General features: G+C 47.1%; 1 protein-coding gene across 2 annotated transcripts in view; it reads right to left on the bottom strand.

Annotated features, from left to right (window-relative positions):
• Positions 1-18547, bottom strand: part of LOC142587100 (uncharacterized) — a 64666-nt gene that overhangs the window by 26604 nt on the left and 19515 nt on the right. For both annotated transcript variants that reach the window (XM_075697988.1, XM_075697987.1), the window contains exons 2-4: positions 6057-6111; positions 5896-5961; positions 4487-4585 (exon numbers count right to left, since the gene is read on the bottom strand). In XM_075697988.1, the coding sequence (XP_075554103.1) occupies positions 4487-4585; positions 5896-5961; positions 6057-6111 (220 nt within the window). The remainder of the gene's footprint in view (positions 1-4486; positions 4586-5895; positions 5962-6056; positions 6112-18547) is intronic.

Raw genomic sequence — 18547 nt, 5'->3', positions numbered from 1 at the left:
TTATGAGAAAGCGTTTGATTCAAAATCCAAATAAAGGAAGGCATCAGGCAGGGAGATACGATCGCTCCAATGCTATTCACAGCGTGTTTAGAGGAGGTATTCAGAGACCTGGATTGGGAAGCATTGGGCATCAGAATTAATGAAGAATACCTTAGTAACTTGTGATTCGCTGATGATATTTCCTTGCTTAGTAACTCAGGAGACCAATTGCAATACATGCTCACTGACCTGGGGAGGCAAAGCAGAAGGGTGGGTCTAAAGATTAATCTACAGAAAACTAAATTATAGTTTAACAGTCTCGGAAGAGAACAGCAGTTTACGATAGGTAGCGAGGCACTGGAATTTGTTAGGGAATACATCTACTTAGGGCAGGTGGTGACCGCGAATCCGGATTATGCCACTGAAATAATCACAAGAATAAGAATGGGCTGGGGAGCGTTTGCCAGGAATTCTGAGATCATGAACAGCAGGTCGCCATTACCCCTCAAGAGAAAAGTGTAGAAGAGCTGTGTCTTACCAGTACTCACGTACGGGGCAGAAGCCTTGAGGCTTACGAAAAAGGTTCTACTTTAATTGAGGACGACGCAACGAGCTATGGAAAGAAGAATGATAGGTATAACATTAAAGGATAAGAAAAGAGCAGATTGGGTGAAGGAACAATCGCAAGTTAATGACATCTTAGTTGCAATCAAGAAAAAAGATATGGGAAAGGGCAGGACATGTATTGAAGAGGAAAGATAACCAATGGTCATTTTGGGTTACGAACTCGATTCCAAGAAGAGGTAAGCGTAGCAAGGGGCGGCAGAAAGTTAGGTGGGCGGATGAGATTAAGAAGTCTGCAGAGATAACATGGCCACAACTAGTACATGAACGGGGTAGTTGGAGAAGTATGGGAGAGGCCTTTGCCCTGGAGTAGGCGTAACCAGGCTGATGATGATATATATGCACACGAACGCATCACGAATGAAATACAGAGCAGTATCATTAGACGGGGCAGTGTGTCTAGCGGGAAGAACGGTAAAGGAGAACGGCTACACCCACGTAGTGACAAAACTTGACAAATTGGGGCGAGAGTTTTTAGTACGCCCACCAGTTGTAAATTTGAGCTATTTTAGCAGACTTGAGCACATGGTTTTAGATAAAGCATGTGCCTTCGCCACGGTGCCTAAGAAATATCATCACAGCGAAGCTGTATATGGCTAGCGGATTCGTCCGTCCGTTGCATGCACGTAGAAAGCTCCTCCGGAGCAACCCCATGCGCATGTGCGAAAAGGAAAACAGAAAGAGAGGCACGTGATTGGTTGAGCAAGTAGTGACGTTGCATGCCAGCGCTCAAGCACCAGTGTCTCTACGGTTCCGAAATGGGTAGGCCACGCGGCACACGTACTGCCGAGGAGCAGGCAGCTTTGTACCAGCACCGCCTCGAGCCGATGCGAGAACGAGCTCGTCTTTGCCGTGCCAATGCCAGTGTCTCTCCGGTTCCGAAATGGGTAGGCCACGCGGCACACGTACTCGCGAGGAGCAGGCAGCTTTGTACCAGCAACGCCTCGAGCCGAAGCGAGAACGAGCTCGTCTACGCCGTGCCAATGCCAGTGTCTCTCCGGTTCCGAAATGGGTAGGCCACGCGGCACACGTACTCGCGAGGAGCAGGCAGCTTTGTACCAGCAACGCCTCGAGCCGAAGCGAGAACGAGCTCGTCTATGCCGTGCCAATGCTGCAGCTCGGGCAGAAGAACAGTGTCGTCCAGCCGAGAGCAAGCACCAATTGCGTAACGAGGATACGGTAGGTTACCAAGCCGTCGTTTATGGAACCGTCGGGATTAACCCAGTGTTAAACGTCGGGGCCGGACATTTCATCTACGCAGGTTAGCCATCTGTACGGTGTGCTTGGGCGGTGTTTTTTTTTTTTCAGAGAAGCTTGTATTCACTCACAAGTTGCATTGTTGTGATCACGTGAAAAAAAAACAGTTGCTCTCAGAACAGACGAGCCCACGCCACGCGCGCAACCAATCAGAACTGTTTAGTTTCCTCCGGGGAGTGAAAGGGCGGGAAAGGGTTTCGCGCGCGCTCTGCGCCAGCTTTGTTTCTGTTCAGTTTTGTCTCAGAAAACGCATGCCACAACACCTGGCACAACACCTGGAACGCTGCCAAGGAAGCACGTGTTCTTTTTGCTCTGCTCTGCTCCCTCAAGGCGTGCTCGTGGCGTGGCGTCGCAACCATTGGAGATGCGAGTTATGCGCAGTTTCGATCCTACAGGCGACAGACAGCAGCTTTATCGCTCAATCGGCCAGCTGACGTTTCGCATCCCTTACTGTCACATTACTAAGCAGTAGCACCGTTCTCTTGCACGAGAAGGCGCCGACATTTTTCCTACATCTGAGGCACATCAATTACAGTTAATGCAATAAGGGCACTCTCAACTCGATTTCTATTCTTTTTGTGATGTATGCGTGCGTTTGCACGTTTGCCTATGTAAAGAGCACAGCAGATTTTTTTAGAATTTTCTGGCATATGAACACATGGACCTGTTCTGGGGGTGATGTGTTTATACTAACAAGAGGACTAACACTGCGATTCAAGACGTCGCATATCACGACGTCCACAGCTGCAGAACTCACGGCTCTGCGCAGTGGCTTCAATTTATTGACACCGAGTCCCGGTACGTGGGCCGTGTTTTCCGACTCGAGACTGCCTTTACACAGCATGCAGTGAGTTGTCAGCCATACAGCTCAGGAACAGCTAACATACGAAATCGTCAGACTTCATCGCGATGTCAAACAGAAAGACTATGAAATTATTTCCCAGTGGCTGCATGGCCCTTGCGGTATCAGTGGAAATGGTCGAGCAGTCAAAGCTGCTCGAGTGTCACATCAAGAACAACACATTCCTCTTTCCAGGACAGACACTGCAAGGCAGCTTCATCATATTCGACACCCCAAATGTAAGGTGCACCAGGTTGTACGAACTGAATCATTCGCTCGAACTCCGACCTGCACCCGGGCTTCACCGACCTGAGGCATCACTTTTATACCGCCTGTGGTTAGGAGTGGCTCTCACGAAGTCGTACACTACTTTGACTGGAGTGACCGATAGTGCTGCATGCGACGTCTGCGGCGTGGAAGAGAACATCGAACACTTATTGTGCCACTGTCGTCGATTTCAGTCGGAAAGACAAACATTATTTATTGCGGTGTGACGACTGTACGATCGGTTGTTGTCTGTGCAGGTGCTCCTTGTAGAAAGACCGTCCCCATCGCTCGGCGGGCCACAAAGCTACGAAGGGACTTATCTCTTTCTTGAGGGCGACTAGCCTATGTGAACGTCTTTGACTCGCTCGAGCCCTCTGCGTGAGTGCGCGAGCTCACCGCAGCTTTCCTCTGCCGCCTTTCCCTCTCTATATTATCTTTCTATTCCCTCTTTCCCGTCCCCCCAAGTAGGGTTGCCAACCAGACGCATTTTTGGTTACCGTTCCTCCTTTTCAATTTTTGCTTCCTCCTCCTCCTCTCCCATACGAATACCACTGCCGTAAGAATTTCTTTCAGAGCAGGTAATATTTATTTATTGAAAATTACCGCCACCATAAAGGGCTGAAGGGGCATCCTACGCTGCGCAGTAGCCACAAAGTTCCTGGAAAATCCTGGAACGGTTTTGAGCAAAACGAGAACAAGGTGAAAGCAGTAGCCAACTTTTAGACAAGTGGACTTGTCTTCGTCAAGGTGACGTATGCCGTCCTCCCCACAGTAAATATATATATATATATATATATGGGTGCGATTCTTCTAAAGGGGAAAGGGCATAAGGTGAGTGGGTGCGGCAACGAGCGAAGGTGTGTTAGCGTGTCGAATTGAGAATAAAGGAGTGCTGTGCACAAGACCAGGGACCCGACCGTCTGTCAATCACGTGTCAACGCCCGCGTGGCTTACGCTACTGTGTCTCTGAAAGAGATACCTATTACCTCTTTCAGAGACAAGATAGCCTACGACAACCAGTGAAACAGGTAATAGGGGGCTGCTGTGCACGCCGTTCAGACGCCGGCTGACACTTGGTTGACAGACGGCCGGGTCCCTAGCCTTGTGCACAGCGCTCCTTCATGCTGAATTCGACACGCTAAAACACCTTCGCTCGGTACCACACTCACCCGCATTATGCCTTCTTCCCTTTTAGAAGAACCCCACCCATATATACTGTGGCGAGGAAAGCATATGTCACCTTGAATAAGACATCTCCACTTGTCGAAAGGTTGGCTAGTGCTTTCACCTTGTTCTCCTATTGCTCACCGTCTTCAATTTTCGTCTCCCGCCTTCCCCGTGTTTTCCCTGAAACAGTATTGGTAATTCTTTCACCAGACAATGCCACCATGTGCACTAGCGTTTGAACCTGTTAGTGTTCTTTTCTACTAAAACATCTTTTGACCACCAGATCCCAAAAATATAATTCAGACAAAAAATTGTTCTCGCTATTGTTTCATAAAGTACAAATTTTCTTACTGCATTTTACGAAAGACACGATCCCATCTTTCATTCCACAAATCCCTTTTTGTCCAAAGCTGCATGAACTTCGGCTCGGACACTCAGGTTGCACTGGGCCTAAAATGAAAGAACATGATGAACAGTCGTCACGCTCAGTGCTTTCGGAGTTACTAATGCTGTTATTAGAAAGTGGATGTTTCTTTTTTGTGGACAGTCTTACCGTAACTGTACAGGCTATTGATTCGTAATTGGCCTCATCGATGTAGTGCATGAAGTTTTGAAATATAGGCTTAAAGCGATAAGACTATATCACATACAGTTTGTTTTGATATTTATTGTTTAGTGCACCTTCCTGTTTTTGCATGGTAGGGTCTTCTTCTGCACTGAGTGTGATGTTGCTATTATGTGCTAAAAATGTGCATAGTGTCGCTACTTCAAATAGTAATTAGGATTGTAAAGGTATCTATGAGGAATAGTGGACGTCATAGTCATAATGGTTACATTGCTAGGCTAAAAATGAACCTGCTAATTTATCTAAATGCCGTAAAATACATTCTTCTCTTTATTTATTTACCGTCCTAAAGAGATCGCTGAATATGACCGCATCAGTACTTGATATCACCGCACGCTATGTAAAGGTCCTTTTTGAGGGTATGCTACAGGTATCTCTTAAGCTGCTTGAAATTCTTTAGGAATGTATTACAAGGAGACAGCAAGTTATTAATGTAGTAAGGCCAACATTTTCCGTTATCGTCGTGCGTACACAGCGTTAACACATTCGTGACACAAAAATGCTAGAGACACGTAGGCTGTAATCCACATTTATATTTTCAAGCACGGAAGGTGTGCGTTCCTAATTTCGAAAGAAAGAAATAGCTCACATTCTGATTAAATATTTAAAGCATGCGCTAAGGTAATCAGCTATACGAGGCCAGAATATAGTTGTTATTTCGCTTGTTTGTTTATAAGCCACCTGTGACACGTACGAAATTTTTACTCCTCGAGATCCATAAAGTGAAAAGGGTTTTCTGTGCTAGAAATAAATATCCTCGAATATTTCCGCTTTTAGCATTTCTTTGCGTACTTCTAGGCGCAGTTCCTCACCAACAAGCAACAATTCGTCTCTCAGCAGTCTCCTTAATACCAAGATTGCGGCTTTACTGCCTTGGTCCTGCTCGCTAAACCTACCTAGGAAAACGTGACGTGAGCGTCGCTCACGTCGCCCCCTACTGTAGCACCTGCGCTGAAAGAAACATGCAGGATTGTAGTGAGATCGACAAACGGCCCGTTGAGTGTATCGCTTAGTTTACACATGTTTTAAGTAGTAAACCATGCTAAAATAACAATGTGTATGCAACATAGGACGAACATTAGCGCATTTACATGTCATAATTTGATTTGATGACTTATAAAAGCAGCACACTTGCCTGAAGGTTTCGCAGCCCCGAAGTGAATTAACATAAATCCCAATAGGAAATGGCAGGAATTCATGTCTGTGAAAGGCAAGCCGCAGGTTTCTTTGGTTATGTAGCTTCAAAGTGGCCTGAATAGCATTCTAAACTACATTGTTTTCGCACCTATTGCTTACCCTTTGTCTTATCTCTGAATCGTGGTTCGAGCACGGTTGACGCAGTAGCTTGCCACTAGAAAGAGAGACAGAGGAAAGTGGAAAGGCGGGGAGGTTAACTAGATGTGAAGATCCGGTTTGCTACCTTAAGCTGGGGAGAGAGGGTAGGGGAGTTAAAGTGATAGCAAAGTAGAGATAGAGAAGAAAAGGAGCACAGACATACAATCGCAGTTGGTCACTATCAGCGCATACTTTCACTGCACAGCACAGTAGCACTTGCAGTACTATAAACATCTATTCAGGCTACAGCGGCTTTTCCAATTCTATGTCCTTTAAAGATTGCAACAGCGCCTTTGTCTCCCTCCGCTGCAATGGCTTGTGATATCGGCATTCTAAAATACGTTCCTCTGTTAGAGGTGATTGATCAAAGCGCGCTATCGCAATTGCGAGCGATCGTCTCCGTAAATTGTATCGAGGACAATCACAGAGAAGGTGTTTCAGAGTCTTCTCGCTACTACAGTCTGGCCACTAAAGTACTCCACCAGTAATGAAACAGATTCCGTGTAGTTTTCCGTGTACTGCAAGCAAACTTTCCAGCTTCTTTGAAGTTCCACTCTCCTTATTTAAAAAAATAAAGAAGTTGAATTACCATTCGAGGAAAACACGAAAGTGTGGCTGCAAGCAGCCAGTGCAAAACGCAAGAAAAAATCTAATACTTTATTTTACACAAGCGAAAATAACCATCAAGTCATACGGAGAAAGTATATAAGAATAACTCTGAATATTTTACATATAGAAATTGCATTAAACGCGAGCTGCAAATGTAAGAACCCACTAAATTTCAGAGAGCTATGAAGACAGAAAAAGTCGACTAGTTTTTATAGGAAGACAACTGGGAAGCGGATATGTTAAGAGCATAGGCAAGAAAAATACTCAGCATGCGCCGGTGTGTGCTTGCGCTGCTGCCAGAGAAATTCAATTTGCTGAGCCTGGTTCATCCCGTCGAGTTTTAGAGGCAAAATTACAAGAAGTCACAGTGAACAAACGCAGCGGCATGGCATGGCTAGACAGTGTGTTTATAAATGTGCTCGTAGGTGCTTGTGCGTTTTTGCACAATAATTTGCATCAAAGGTGTTTAGCTCCTAAAGGGTTCCCTTTACCATTGCAGCAATCGGCACTTGCGCCACCAACTTGCAGTCGCAGCTTCAGATCTGAGCCTAAGACACAATCTACTGAAGGCTATACAAAAACTTCTCCATGTCTACTTCTTACCAGGCGCAACTTTGCGCAATTTTTTGGTAGGAGATACGCAACCCACGGACCTACCCTAAACCCGCTTTAGTAGAGTTCCCGGAAGCAAAGCGTTGCAAAAACAGGAAAGGTAACTGTGTGACGCTTCTCTTACGGATTGACAGCGCTTTCGCGTGGTATGAGGTCGCAAAACCGTTCCTCCAATGTCTGCGTCAAGTTCTTCTCTCGTTTACACGCAACAATGGGAGGAAAGCAACAATTCAATCAAATCAACGTAAAAAAGACCACACCAAATCTCTCCAGTTTGAGCTGAAAGCGCCATGCATACATTTGGCACTTACAATCGCGTCTGCCATGTATTGTATTGCTACGCGCTGGCAACACAGCTGAAATGTCAAACCAAAAGCCGTTTGGCCTCCTCGCGTCCGCCGTGCTCCCAGCTGGATAGTCGACGTATATCACACAAGTGCGCCTACGTATATGGAACTGACGTTGCTCATAGCGGCACATGACTTGGAGAATTATTCAAGGCCGTGCCAGTTATTTGTTTTATCGGTTGCTTCAATCGACCGATTAAAGATTAGAGAATTAGTAAAACCTACAACTTGAATGTCTGCGTGTTCTTGTTTTACTTTGTGCCCCAGCAAGAAGATGTACTTCCGTTTCGTGTGGTTTTTACCATGTCGTTCAGTGGAGCGCATAGACAACGAAACTGTCATTTTCCACCGTGTGGCAGCGCGCGATTATGCTCTGTAATCCGCTTGCGTCTGTCCGAGTGTTCGCGTAGCCCCAACTTATACCGCTGCTCGGGTGTTCTCGTTTATAGTACGGAATTTTTCGCGCTGTGTGAAGCGAAACAAACGCCGCAGCTCGCACGAGGGACCGTCAGCAGAAATGCGCCACGCAGCCTGATAAGAAAGCGAGAAAAAAAATCAAGGTGGGGCTCGTGAACAATGCGTTAGGCACTCCTCCAGCTCCGGTGTTGGAGAACGTAGAGAAAGCTTGACGGAGGCAAATGGAGAAAGTGATATGTTGGCGGTGACACTCGCCTCCTGAAATCATGGGTTCGTGGAACTCGATTATTTCTATCTCGCCTATTATTAAACCAACTTGAAACATTCTTGCGCTAGAACGTTCACAAGAGGGCACAAATTTAGAGGGCAACGACTTCGTCCTAGAAGGCAACACCTTCCAGCGGTGCAATTGAGTGTTTGTGTGCGATGTTTGTGGTGGATGGACGCATTTTCCATGGGTGTGTTGCTGCAACAAAAACTAAAGTTCCTTGTGCATGCTTCGAACTTGCGTCCGATCATTATCGAGAACAATCTACAAATACTGAATGAAGGTTGACCTTCATTTATAGGTAGAGAAAAGGAGCATACCACTTTAGACCTTGCGATATCAACGAGAGATGTGTGTTAAGCCTGGTCATGTGAACCTGGCCCGTGGGGCTCAGATCACCTAGCCATTTGGTTCACACAAACACATACTGCGGGTCGCCAGGATGTCGTTTATGCAGTCACTAACTAGGAGAAGCTGCGTGAAATGATCTCAGAGGCACCATCTCAAGACAGCCTGTTTAAACCTAAGAGTGAGTGCTTACGAGGAGCTACAGTACAACGACGATGAAGTATTGCCAAACCAAACCCCGATCTAAAGCTCTTGCGGCTCCGCGCATTTCGACGGCGCGATTATATACGGACACAGCGCTCAAAACGACGCACCGAGTGGACTATATATAATCGCATTGATGAAGCCATACGGCGGCATACAAAACAGCTTCGTTGCAAGAGCTGGGAAGCTTTGTGTAGTTCGTTGCATACTGGAAGTGGTTTTGGAAGTGTATGGCGATAACTAAAGGCTCTCCGCACTCCTGAAATCTGCAAGAATCCTACGGCTGCATGGAGCATAGTGTTAAGAACGGCCCGCTGAAGTGCAAGTTTTGCCAGCCAGTTGCGACAGCGGCGTCAACATTTCTTGGAAAACCACCGTTACGCTCTAGCCTCGGCGCCGTTGTGACTAAACGCGGTCGGCGGACCAACTATTGTTACTGAACCTGCCACCGCCGATCTGATCTGCTATGAGCGGGAGTGTTGCCCATGGAACGTCTCCGGAGGCCTTTTCCCACGCGCCGTTCAAGACGCAAGGCAATGGACAACCGGCGGCCGCGCTGCGGGGGTCCGCTCGGATAATCGATGTGCGTTTCCTCGCATCAGCTCTGAGTTCTGCGAAAGCCGTCTGCCCTCGGTGGGGACTGTGAACCTGTGCGAAAGTGTGTGTAATCCCTCGCGCAGAGACACGGCTAGTATACGGTGCCTGGTCGATCGTTTCCCTCACCTTGGGATCGATTGAGGACCGAGTGTATATAAACCGCTGTTGTGCGGCTGCTCAGTGTACTTTCTCTCGCAGTCATGCTAGACTGATGAACTGGAACGTCCTTATGTAGATACTCTAAATAAACCCATATTCCTCGTCCTCGGTGAGAAGCAGTCCTTTCCTTCAACAACGTCCTCAGCGTGGATAAGCTGGACAACGGCACGGGCCAGATACCCTCTAATTCATCCCCGACTCCAATCTTGACAACTGATAGTGAGCGATGGAATTGATCCCCCCCTTCCCCCCCGCCAATCCTTATAACTGGATGTCAGCGCTGGGATCGTCCTCAAACTTTTACAACTGGCTGACAGCGGTGAGACGGACGTCGCGACATGGTGCTGTGTCTGCGGTGAATGCTTGGTTCTTGCTTTGACTCTCTAGGCTTCATTTTGTGGTCGTTCTGTTTAGAACTGTAGGGACGCTAGATTGTTGATTCTTAGCTAGGTTGTGTTTTGCTAGGTAGGTTTAGCGAGCAGGACCAAGGCAGTAAAGCCGCAATCTTGGTGTTAAGGAGACTGCTGAGAGACGATTTGTTGATTGTTGGTGAGGAACTGCGCCTAGAAGTACGCAAAGAAATGCTAAAAGCGGAAATATTGGAGCTAATTTCCGAACAGGCCAGTGAGGAAGAAATTAAAATGGGCTTGGAACTTCTGAAGAAGAGAGAGAAACGGGAAAGAGAGAAAGAAGAACGGGACAGAGAAGGACGGGACAGAGAGAAAGAGAGGAACGCCATAAAGATCGCGAGTTAAGAAAAATGCAACTTGAACTTGAAAGCAAACGTTTGGAGTTGTCTCAAGGAAGTGAAGGAGCTCTGTGAAAATCAACTGAGGCAGAATCATACCGCATGGACAGGCTATTAAAGCCACTTGAGGTCGGGACCGACATAGGCTTGTTCCGAAGAAATTTTGAAAGGACTAGCGAGAAGATGAACTTCGCTCCGAGTACATGGCCACACCGGTTGCCGTCTATGTTGCCGTGTGAGGCGGCGAAAGTAATCGCCAGACTAAGTGCACAGGATGCATATGATGGTGCGAAAGTTAAGGCTAGTCTCCTGAGGAAATACCGCCTTTCAGCGGAAGCTTTTCGGCAAAGATTTAGGAGCACAGGCAAGAAAGGTAGCGAGGGGTATCCGGAGTTTGCATACAGCTTAAATGCCAACCTAGTCGAGTGGCTTAAAAGCGCGGAAGCGTACGACAGCAGAGACATGATCATTGAATGCATGTGTCTAGAACAGTTTTACAAAACTATCCCCCAAGCTGTGGAACTGTGGGTGCAAGATAGAGGGATTGTAAACACTGTGGAAAGGGCGGCTGAATTAGCCGAAGAGTACGCAACCCGTAGAATGTTGAACGCCGAGGACGGAAACTTGGACGGTCGAAATGGATCGCGGAAACCATTTTCGTTCAAAAGGCGTTGGCAGACTAGACGATCGGAACCTGTAACCGTGGAGCAAAAGCCCGCAGAAAAGAGCGAGGAGAAACCTAACGGCGAAACTGTACAAAAAGAGCAGAAAAGAAAAGTCGAATCTTTCAGGCCGATCCGCAGCTATAAGGGCCACAAACTGGGACATACCGCTGTGAACTGCGCAAAGCCTAGCGTAGTTTTTTCCTATGTAGATGAAAAAGACGAGAATATGGAACTTTTAAGCCCATATCTTCACGACCTGCAAGTTAATGGCAAACCATGCAGGGTGCTAAGAGACAGTGCCGCGACGATGGACGTTGTCCATCCGTCTTACGTGTCGGTAGAGGACTTCACTGGAGAAGTAGCATGAATCAAACAGGTTGTAGAAGAACGCAGAGTGGTGTCTGCCCATGGCCAAAGCGAAAATCAGTGGACCATTCGGGGAGCTAGTGACTGAGGATGCAGTTTCCAAATTTATTTGTCACTGCAGTACCCTTACAATTTTTCGAATCGTTCGAATCGGTGTCTGCGTGACCAAGGGCTTAAACTGGGAGAGGGCGTAGTACAGGCATTGACGCGAGTCCAAGCTCGCAAAATCGCGTCCCTTTCGGCTGAAAATGTACAAGCTGCTCCAGCGGAAGCAGCAAAAGAGATAACTTCAGTAACCGAATCCGAGCTAGGCTCGAGAGATGAAAAAACAGTTGAGGAAATCCTGCCAGCTGACCAGCTCAATGAGAGCATGCCAGGGTGTCAAAGTTGAGCCCTGCAGAAAGAGCCCACTGATGCACTCGGAAGTGAGACAGGGTCATTACTATCACCGGCCTCAAAGAACTTTGATCACCTCTTACGTGTGGATAGAGAGTCACTGGCAGCCGAACAAAAGAATGATGAGAGCTTAGCTAAATTACATCACACAGCCAAAGAAGGCATTGCTAGGCGCAAAGTGACGATACATGAGAGATGAGGATTGTTGTGTTCGCACTACAGAGATCGAAAGGGTAGGATTTTAGATCAGTTAGTCGTACCTACTAAGTACAGGGAGGACCTTTTGAGTCTTTGTCATGGAAATGGGTGGTCCGGCCACCTAGGCATAAACAAATCAAAGGAAAGATTGCGTATGGAATACTACTGGCTAACTTGTTTCAAAGACGTAGAAAACTTTGTAAGATCATGCGACGCCTGCCAGCGCTCGTGTAAACCAAGAGAGTCATAGAAAGCTCCACTAAAGGTAGTGCACTTAATAACAGAACCTTTCAGACGACTTGTGATAGACACGGTAGGGCCTCTACCAAAAACAAAATCGGGTTACAGGTACTTGTTTACCATGTTGTGTCCCGCTACAAAGTTTCCAGAAGCAATCCCTCTTAAAGAGCTCAGCTTCACCGAAGTAGTAGACGCGCGTTTGACAGCATTTGCACTAGTTGGGTTTCCAGCGGAAACCCAATCCTTACAACTGGCTGTCAGCGCTGGGATTGTCCTCAAACTCTAACAATATTGAATGGCCCGTCAATAAAAGTTATAGCAGAGGCATTTGCAGACATTTTAGTCTCTTCTGCATACAGTGACACCAAAAATGTCGACCTTCTTTCTTTGACAAGTCACAGCACCATAACCGCTTCCTACGGTCCAGCCTGCCAGACGAACGAGGCAGATTTCACTCTTGAGGTGCTGCGACATGCGCTGAGCCTCTCCAAACGCCGCACAGCTCCAAACAAAGATGGTGTGATGTATCAAGCAGTGCAAACGTTGATAAGAGTTTTCATGGCCGTATATTGGACGAGTAGAATGAAGTATGGAGAACTGGTGTAATCGCTGCTGAATGGAAATCGTTCGTGGTGGTACCAATTATAAAGCCCGGGCGTCCTACAAGACACCTCAAGTCCTACTGGCCAATATCCCTAACTTCTAATGTCAAGTTAATGGAGCGAATGGTCTTGCTTCGCTTAGATGTCAGGCTAGAGGAGCCGAATTTTTTCACTGATGTCATGAGTGGCTTTCGTCACCGCCGTTCAGCTCTGGACAGCATATCAGACCTTGTCTCAGCGCTCGCATTTGCTAAAGGAAACAAGAGTTCCGCCTACATGCCCTTCCTAGACATACAGCAAGCTTTCGATTCAGTAACGCATAAGCCGATTATTTTCGCTCTTGCAACCGTGGGAATTTCGGGTCGTCTATCGGAACGAATTTTCTATCGGAATGCCGGATGAAAGTGCGTGTTGGAGGAGTAGCTAGTGAATACCGATATGTGAAGTGCGGTGTCCCACAGGGCAGCGTATTATCGCCGCTTTTGTTTGACACCATACTACCCGCTCTTCCAAGTCGTTTGCGTCGGGACAGTGACTTCCCTGTGAGCATAGCTGCCTACGCCGATGACACTGCTCAGTGGATAAGCGGCCCTTCGCACCTTGGTCCGCGGCTTCCTGCGAGTCTGCAAATAGCTCTAAACGCTACTTCGGAGCACTTGGGTGAAGTTGGCCTGCTCATATCATCTACTAAGACGGCTGAAATAGCATATCACCCTAAACAACGCGATCATGGAACAATGAGCCGACTGTATCTTGACGAAACGCCTATAGACTGGGTGCGAAAACACCGTTTTGTGGGGTTAATTGCGAATGATCGCATCTCTTGGCGTCCTGCCTTTAAATCTGTACGACGCAAATCACACTGCCTCCTTTAGTATGTGGCTGACTTGACTGCTAGAGGTTCTGGATGCGACCAAACAACGGCTCTCCAGGTTAGCCAGTCATCTGTACCCTCAGGTATGATGCACGCATTACCAGTCCTGAAGATACCACCTCGTTTGCTGGCCCAAATGGAGCGAGATCATCGCGTTGCCCTTCGACTAATACTTGGATCACCTCGTCAGGCGCAATCTATAGCCTTTCTCACTGAAGCGCATCGGTTACCGCTGAGGCTGCACTCAGACCAGAGAGCACCATATCATATTGAGCGTCTGCACCGCACATCGAATGGTCAAACGCTTCTTGAACGTCTCATTCACCGCCCGTTACCTCGCATGGGAAAAATGGTGGCATAATTTATGAATATCACTGACATTTCTGAACATGCTGCTTCAGTTACGCCTCCACCTTTCAAAGATATCACGAAACACGTATCCCCCATTTACCTCACAATCCCTGACATGCAAAAAGTCTGATATGCCTGTTTCGGCAATATTCCAATTGGCTCAGTCTCATATGTTCGAAAAGTTTCCACATTATCTTCAAGTATTCAATGATGCACCTGTGCACAGTGACGGTCAAGGCACTTCTGCATCTTTTTTCTGCCCTTCAACTCAAGTACGGCGCATCTTTCAAATACCTCATTCAACTTCGTCAACAACTTCGGAGCTAGGAGCGATAAATGTTGCACTGAAATACGTGCAAGAGGAGTTAACTACATCGAGGGTTGCCATCTTTACGGACTCCCGTGCTGCCCTAAGCAGGCTACAACGCAGTGAGATTGATTGTCATCTTGTGCGCAGCATTACTGACTCTGCAAGCAAAATTTCGTCACGTGGGATATCTCTCGTTGCTCAGTGGATACCTTCACACGTTGGAATCACCGGAAATGAAGAGGCTGATCGGCCCGTTCAACTTCCCCACACAAGTCACTACCTAGAGAGCAGGAACGATTCCTCGGAGCTCTACAGGTTAATACATTCCCTTACCCAACCAGAAATCACCTCATATCCCCTACACAATTCTCTCCGCAATGCCGCTTCTGCGCAGAGCACGGTTCCTTCAGGCACATAGTAGGGGATTGCAGAGCGGCACCATTAAATCCTCCAAACCCTTACCCCACTAACGAGCTTTGGGAGAGAGCCTTGGCCAGCTGCAACCTCGAGGATCAGCAACGGCTGATTGCGAGGGCCCTGGACGCGGCCCGAGCTCAAGGCATTCTGGAATGAGGACGCCTCTCCAAAGCTGCATTTAGCCAATAAAAATGTTTATTCTCTCTCTCTCGCTCTTGCGCTCATAACAGCTGTGACTGCCCAGAAATCGTGAACAAGCATGATGACGCTCGTCTGCTGATTTGTCGCCACCTACCCAAGCAGCACCCAGACCAGCGCGTTGCAAATGGAACGTTCCCGTCCCGCGTTCGGGGTCGAGGCTTGCCTCGTAGCGCTGGAGCACAACTACTCATGCTGAGTAGTTGGCTGCGTGAACGTGCATGAACGTTTATACGGAGAAAGACGTGTGGCGAGTCCATTGTTTACGACTTGTGGCTGCTGCGAGACACTTCAGCAGCTTATATTTGAGTGTGCCGCTTTCAGTGCGCAGCGCATGTCGCTAGTGAGAAACTATCATATCCTTGGCCTGCGGTATACGACACTCGACGAATGTTTATATCCCAGTGGTTGTCCTTCTGAACGCGATCAGGCTCATCGCGCTCTACTTACTCTTTAGTTAAGTAACTTAGGTTGGCATTTTTAGAGTCGGAACTATTCTATTTAACATTCTGTAGTAGCGTCACCTTCAGTAACCAGCCCCTACTGTGTGTGATCTGTACTGTGTTCTACTTTAGTCTTTAGATTTGTCCACTTGCTCTTCCTTTCCTCTTTCCTTCCCTCCCTCGTACCTTCTATTTCTGTGTTGCTATCACCTCCCTTCTGAAGAGTAGGCAGGCATTGGGCCCCTTCCGGTGGCAGTTTCCAGCCGGCTCCTCGGTTTCCTTTTCCCGTTAATTGTGTATATGTATTCACAACAAATAATAATAATAATAAATAATAATTTTTAATTTCCTGGTATCTTGAGCCTCTAAATAAAATTTACTTGTTTTCTTTTTTCTCTTTTTTTTTGCGTGTGCCTGGGTGTCTTTCGTGTAAATTTCGGTTTGAGGGATAGTCAGAGCCTCCTTTCGCGCCACGTTCTTCAGCACGTGCCACCCTGTGGGACGTTAAATCTTTATAGCCTTTAAAAAGTAGTCCGGAAGTAGTAAGACTAATATCAATTAGTGGTTTTACTGTTGTGCACTGGTATCGGGAATATTGCTTTGGCAGGAAAGTGAGAGTGTTGCCGCGTAGTTGTACAAGTGCGAACACGTGTCAAACCTGTAGTCTGTGCGGCATTTATTGCTTCTAAAAACATTGGTGCCAATTATTTTGCGGCATTTTAAGTATTTAGATTCTCTGCGTATTGATTTTGCTGGAAGGCACATAATCTGAACGTTTCGCTATTTGCATTACAAAAGCTAAGTGGAACACATCGCAAGAAAGGCGGCAAAGTGTGCAGTGTCCGGGGTCGTTTAACGTAGACGAGGGGTAGGATGAGAATGGAGAGGAGATCGAGTCAATCGGCAGACAGCGTGATGTCGATGCTTGGCTAAAGAATGGAGGATTTCGAGTATGAGCTTGCGAAACAGATGGAAGAGCTCAAAAATCAGTTAAATACGGAGCGTGATGCATGGAGGGCGATGGAATAAGATACTTCAATCAGCCGAAGATAAATTGAACAGGGCTTCCATCGTGAATGATAACAGTGGTATTGAGTCCCATTTCTCCGATATTGCAGGTTAGGGAGCGTCAGCAAAGCCCGTGGAACGCCTGCAATGAGGCGAGGGGGTAGCTGGAAAGAGCGACACCTACCTTCAGGCCGCCACGAAGTAAGCGCATGAACGCCTACCTCAATGCCCCTTGTCAAGTCTAAACCACACGGAAAAGGACAACAAAGAGAAGTAGGCAGATTCCTCAGCTGTAGGAGAGAGCGAAAGGGTGATTATTTCCGGCGATTGAAACCTGGCTAGGTGCTGAGAAGCAGTTGTGGAGAAGGTGAAAGGATATAGAAGAGTGGTGGTAGGGACATTTTAAGGACGCACGTTGGGTGCTCTCATGGAGCGAGCAAACTAAAAGCTCGTGGAAAACGCCCATGGAGGCAGCGCTGTCGTAGTAGCAGGCGGGATAAATGGCGCCAGTGCTTGGCGTAGTGTGTAGACGACTTGCGCGAGCTTTCGCCTCAGGTGCAGATCGTGGTGTGCATGGTGCCGGAGGTTCCTGTATGTGGCAGTAACGTTCAAAAAGCCATAGTGGCTGCTAATGAGGCTATATGGACAAAAAGCCAAGAGAAATATTTTGAAGTTGTCGAATAAACAGGGAAGTGAGAAGGTGTGGTGGTTTCCAACAAGACGGGATCCACTTCAATTACAGGCTGGGATGAGAAGTGGGCTGGTGACTTGCTCGTCGCGCATTGCCTTTTTAGCGGGCCCGCAGGCACTCAGGAGGCCAGTGTAGGTAGTAATGAAGAAGGTTCCCTAGGTGAACCTCACAATAGCATCGCCGTCAATAACAGAAATAAAAGGAAAACAACAAAGGCCGCTCGCCATGCAGTAAGTTACATAAACATGCAGGATAGAAAGAGAAAAGTGCATGGCGATTGAGAAGCAGCTACAAAGAGAACAGATATGGGCATGTGTGGTTACCGCCACGCACCTTAGAGAGTCGGAAGAACCACCAGGGATTGAGAATTATGTTTGGGGAAGAGTGCCACAGAATTAAATTGGAAGAAAAGGGATGGGCAGTCGGAATGCTGATCTATCAGGGAGCCAAATGGAAAAGAGTAAATTCGAAATGTCAACAGCATGTTGGGTTATCAGGTACAATAAGAGGAAAGAGAACTTGGCTGGGCGTAACGTATTTGTGGGTCGGAAATAAATGCACAGAAAAGACTCAAGAGATAGTGGAATGCCTAAGTGCTGATATTAAGGGCTTCGGAAATGACGGCGAAATTGTCCTATTATGTGACATGAATGCCCACATACAGGATCTAGATCGCTATACCGACAACGAGGGAAAGTCAACGCTTTCTGAGCAATATAACCTCATTATCGGGGATACAGGGCCCAAGCGTGATGGGTAGACCACATGGGAATGGGAAACCAGCAATCGTTCATTGACTACTGTCTCATGACACAATGAATTCTTGATTAGTTGAGAGAAATGGTCATTGAAGAAGGAAAGGTATAAAAGCAAAAAGAGTGACCATAAACGCATCATTTTGAATATGCGATATGCAGTTGGGAAAGAGAGCAAGGAGCCCAAATTGGCGGGTCTAAATTTGAGCAATGAAAAACTAAGAAATATAGTCACAAGAGTCGAGGGAGAACTTGACAAATGGCCAAGCAAAGAGTGGGAATATAGGGAGTTTCTAATTGCAATAACGACAGAAATACCGAAAAAGAAGCAACATGTTCATTGGAAAGGAAAAAAGAAACCGAAAAGGCTGGTGGAACATGAAAATTCGAGAAGCGATTGCTGAACGACAGAAAGCATCCCGAGAGCACAGGCAGGCAAGAAAAGCGCAGTTGCTGCGGGGTGAAGTAGCCAGAAAATAGGAAAAATACCGGGAGAAAAAGTCTCTGCTTCAAATACTGGTGCAAGCAAAGATAAAAGATCAAAGTGAACGTTGGTTGTCAGAAATGCGTGAGTAAAAGAACACCGCACCTAGAATGTTTTGGAACCACATGAAATTATTAGGCAGGAA

The sequence above is a fragment of the Dermacentor variabilis genome, chromosome 7 (assembly GCF_050947875.1).
Source record: "Dermacentor variabilis isolate Ectoservices chromosome 7, ASM5094787v1, whole genome shotgun sequence".
Classification (NCBI taxonomy): Eukaryota; Metazoa; Arthropoda; class Arachnida; order Ixodida; family Ixodidae; genus Dermacentor; species Dermacentor variabilis.
This window is presented reverse-complemented; position numbering and strand designations above follow the sequence as displayed.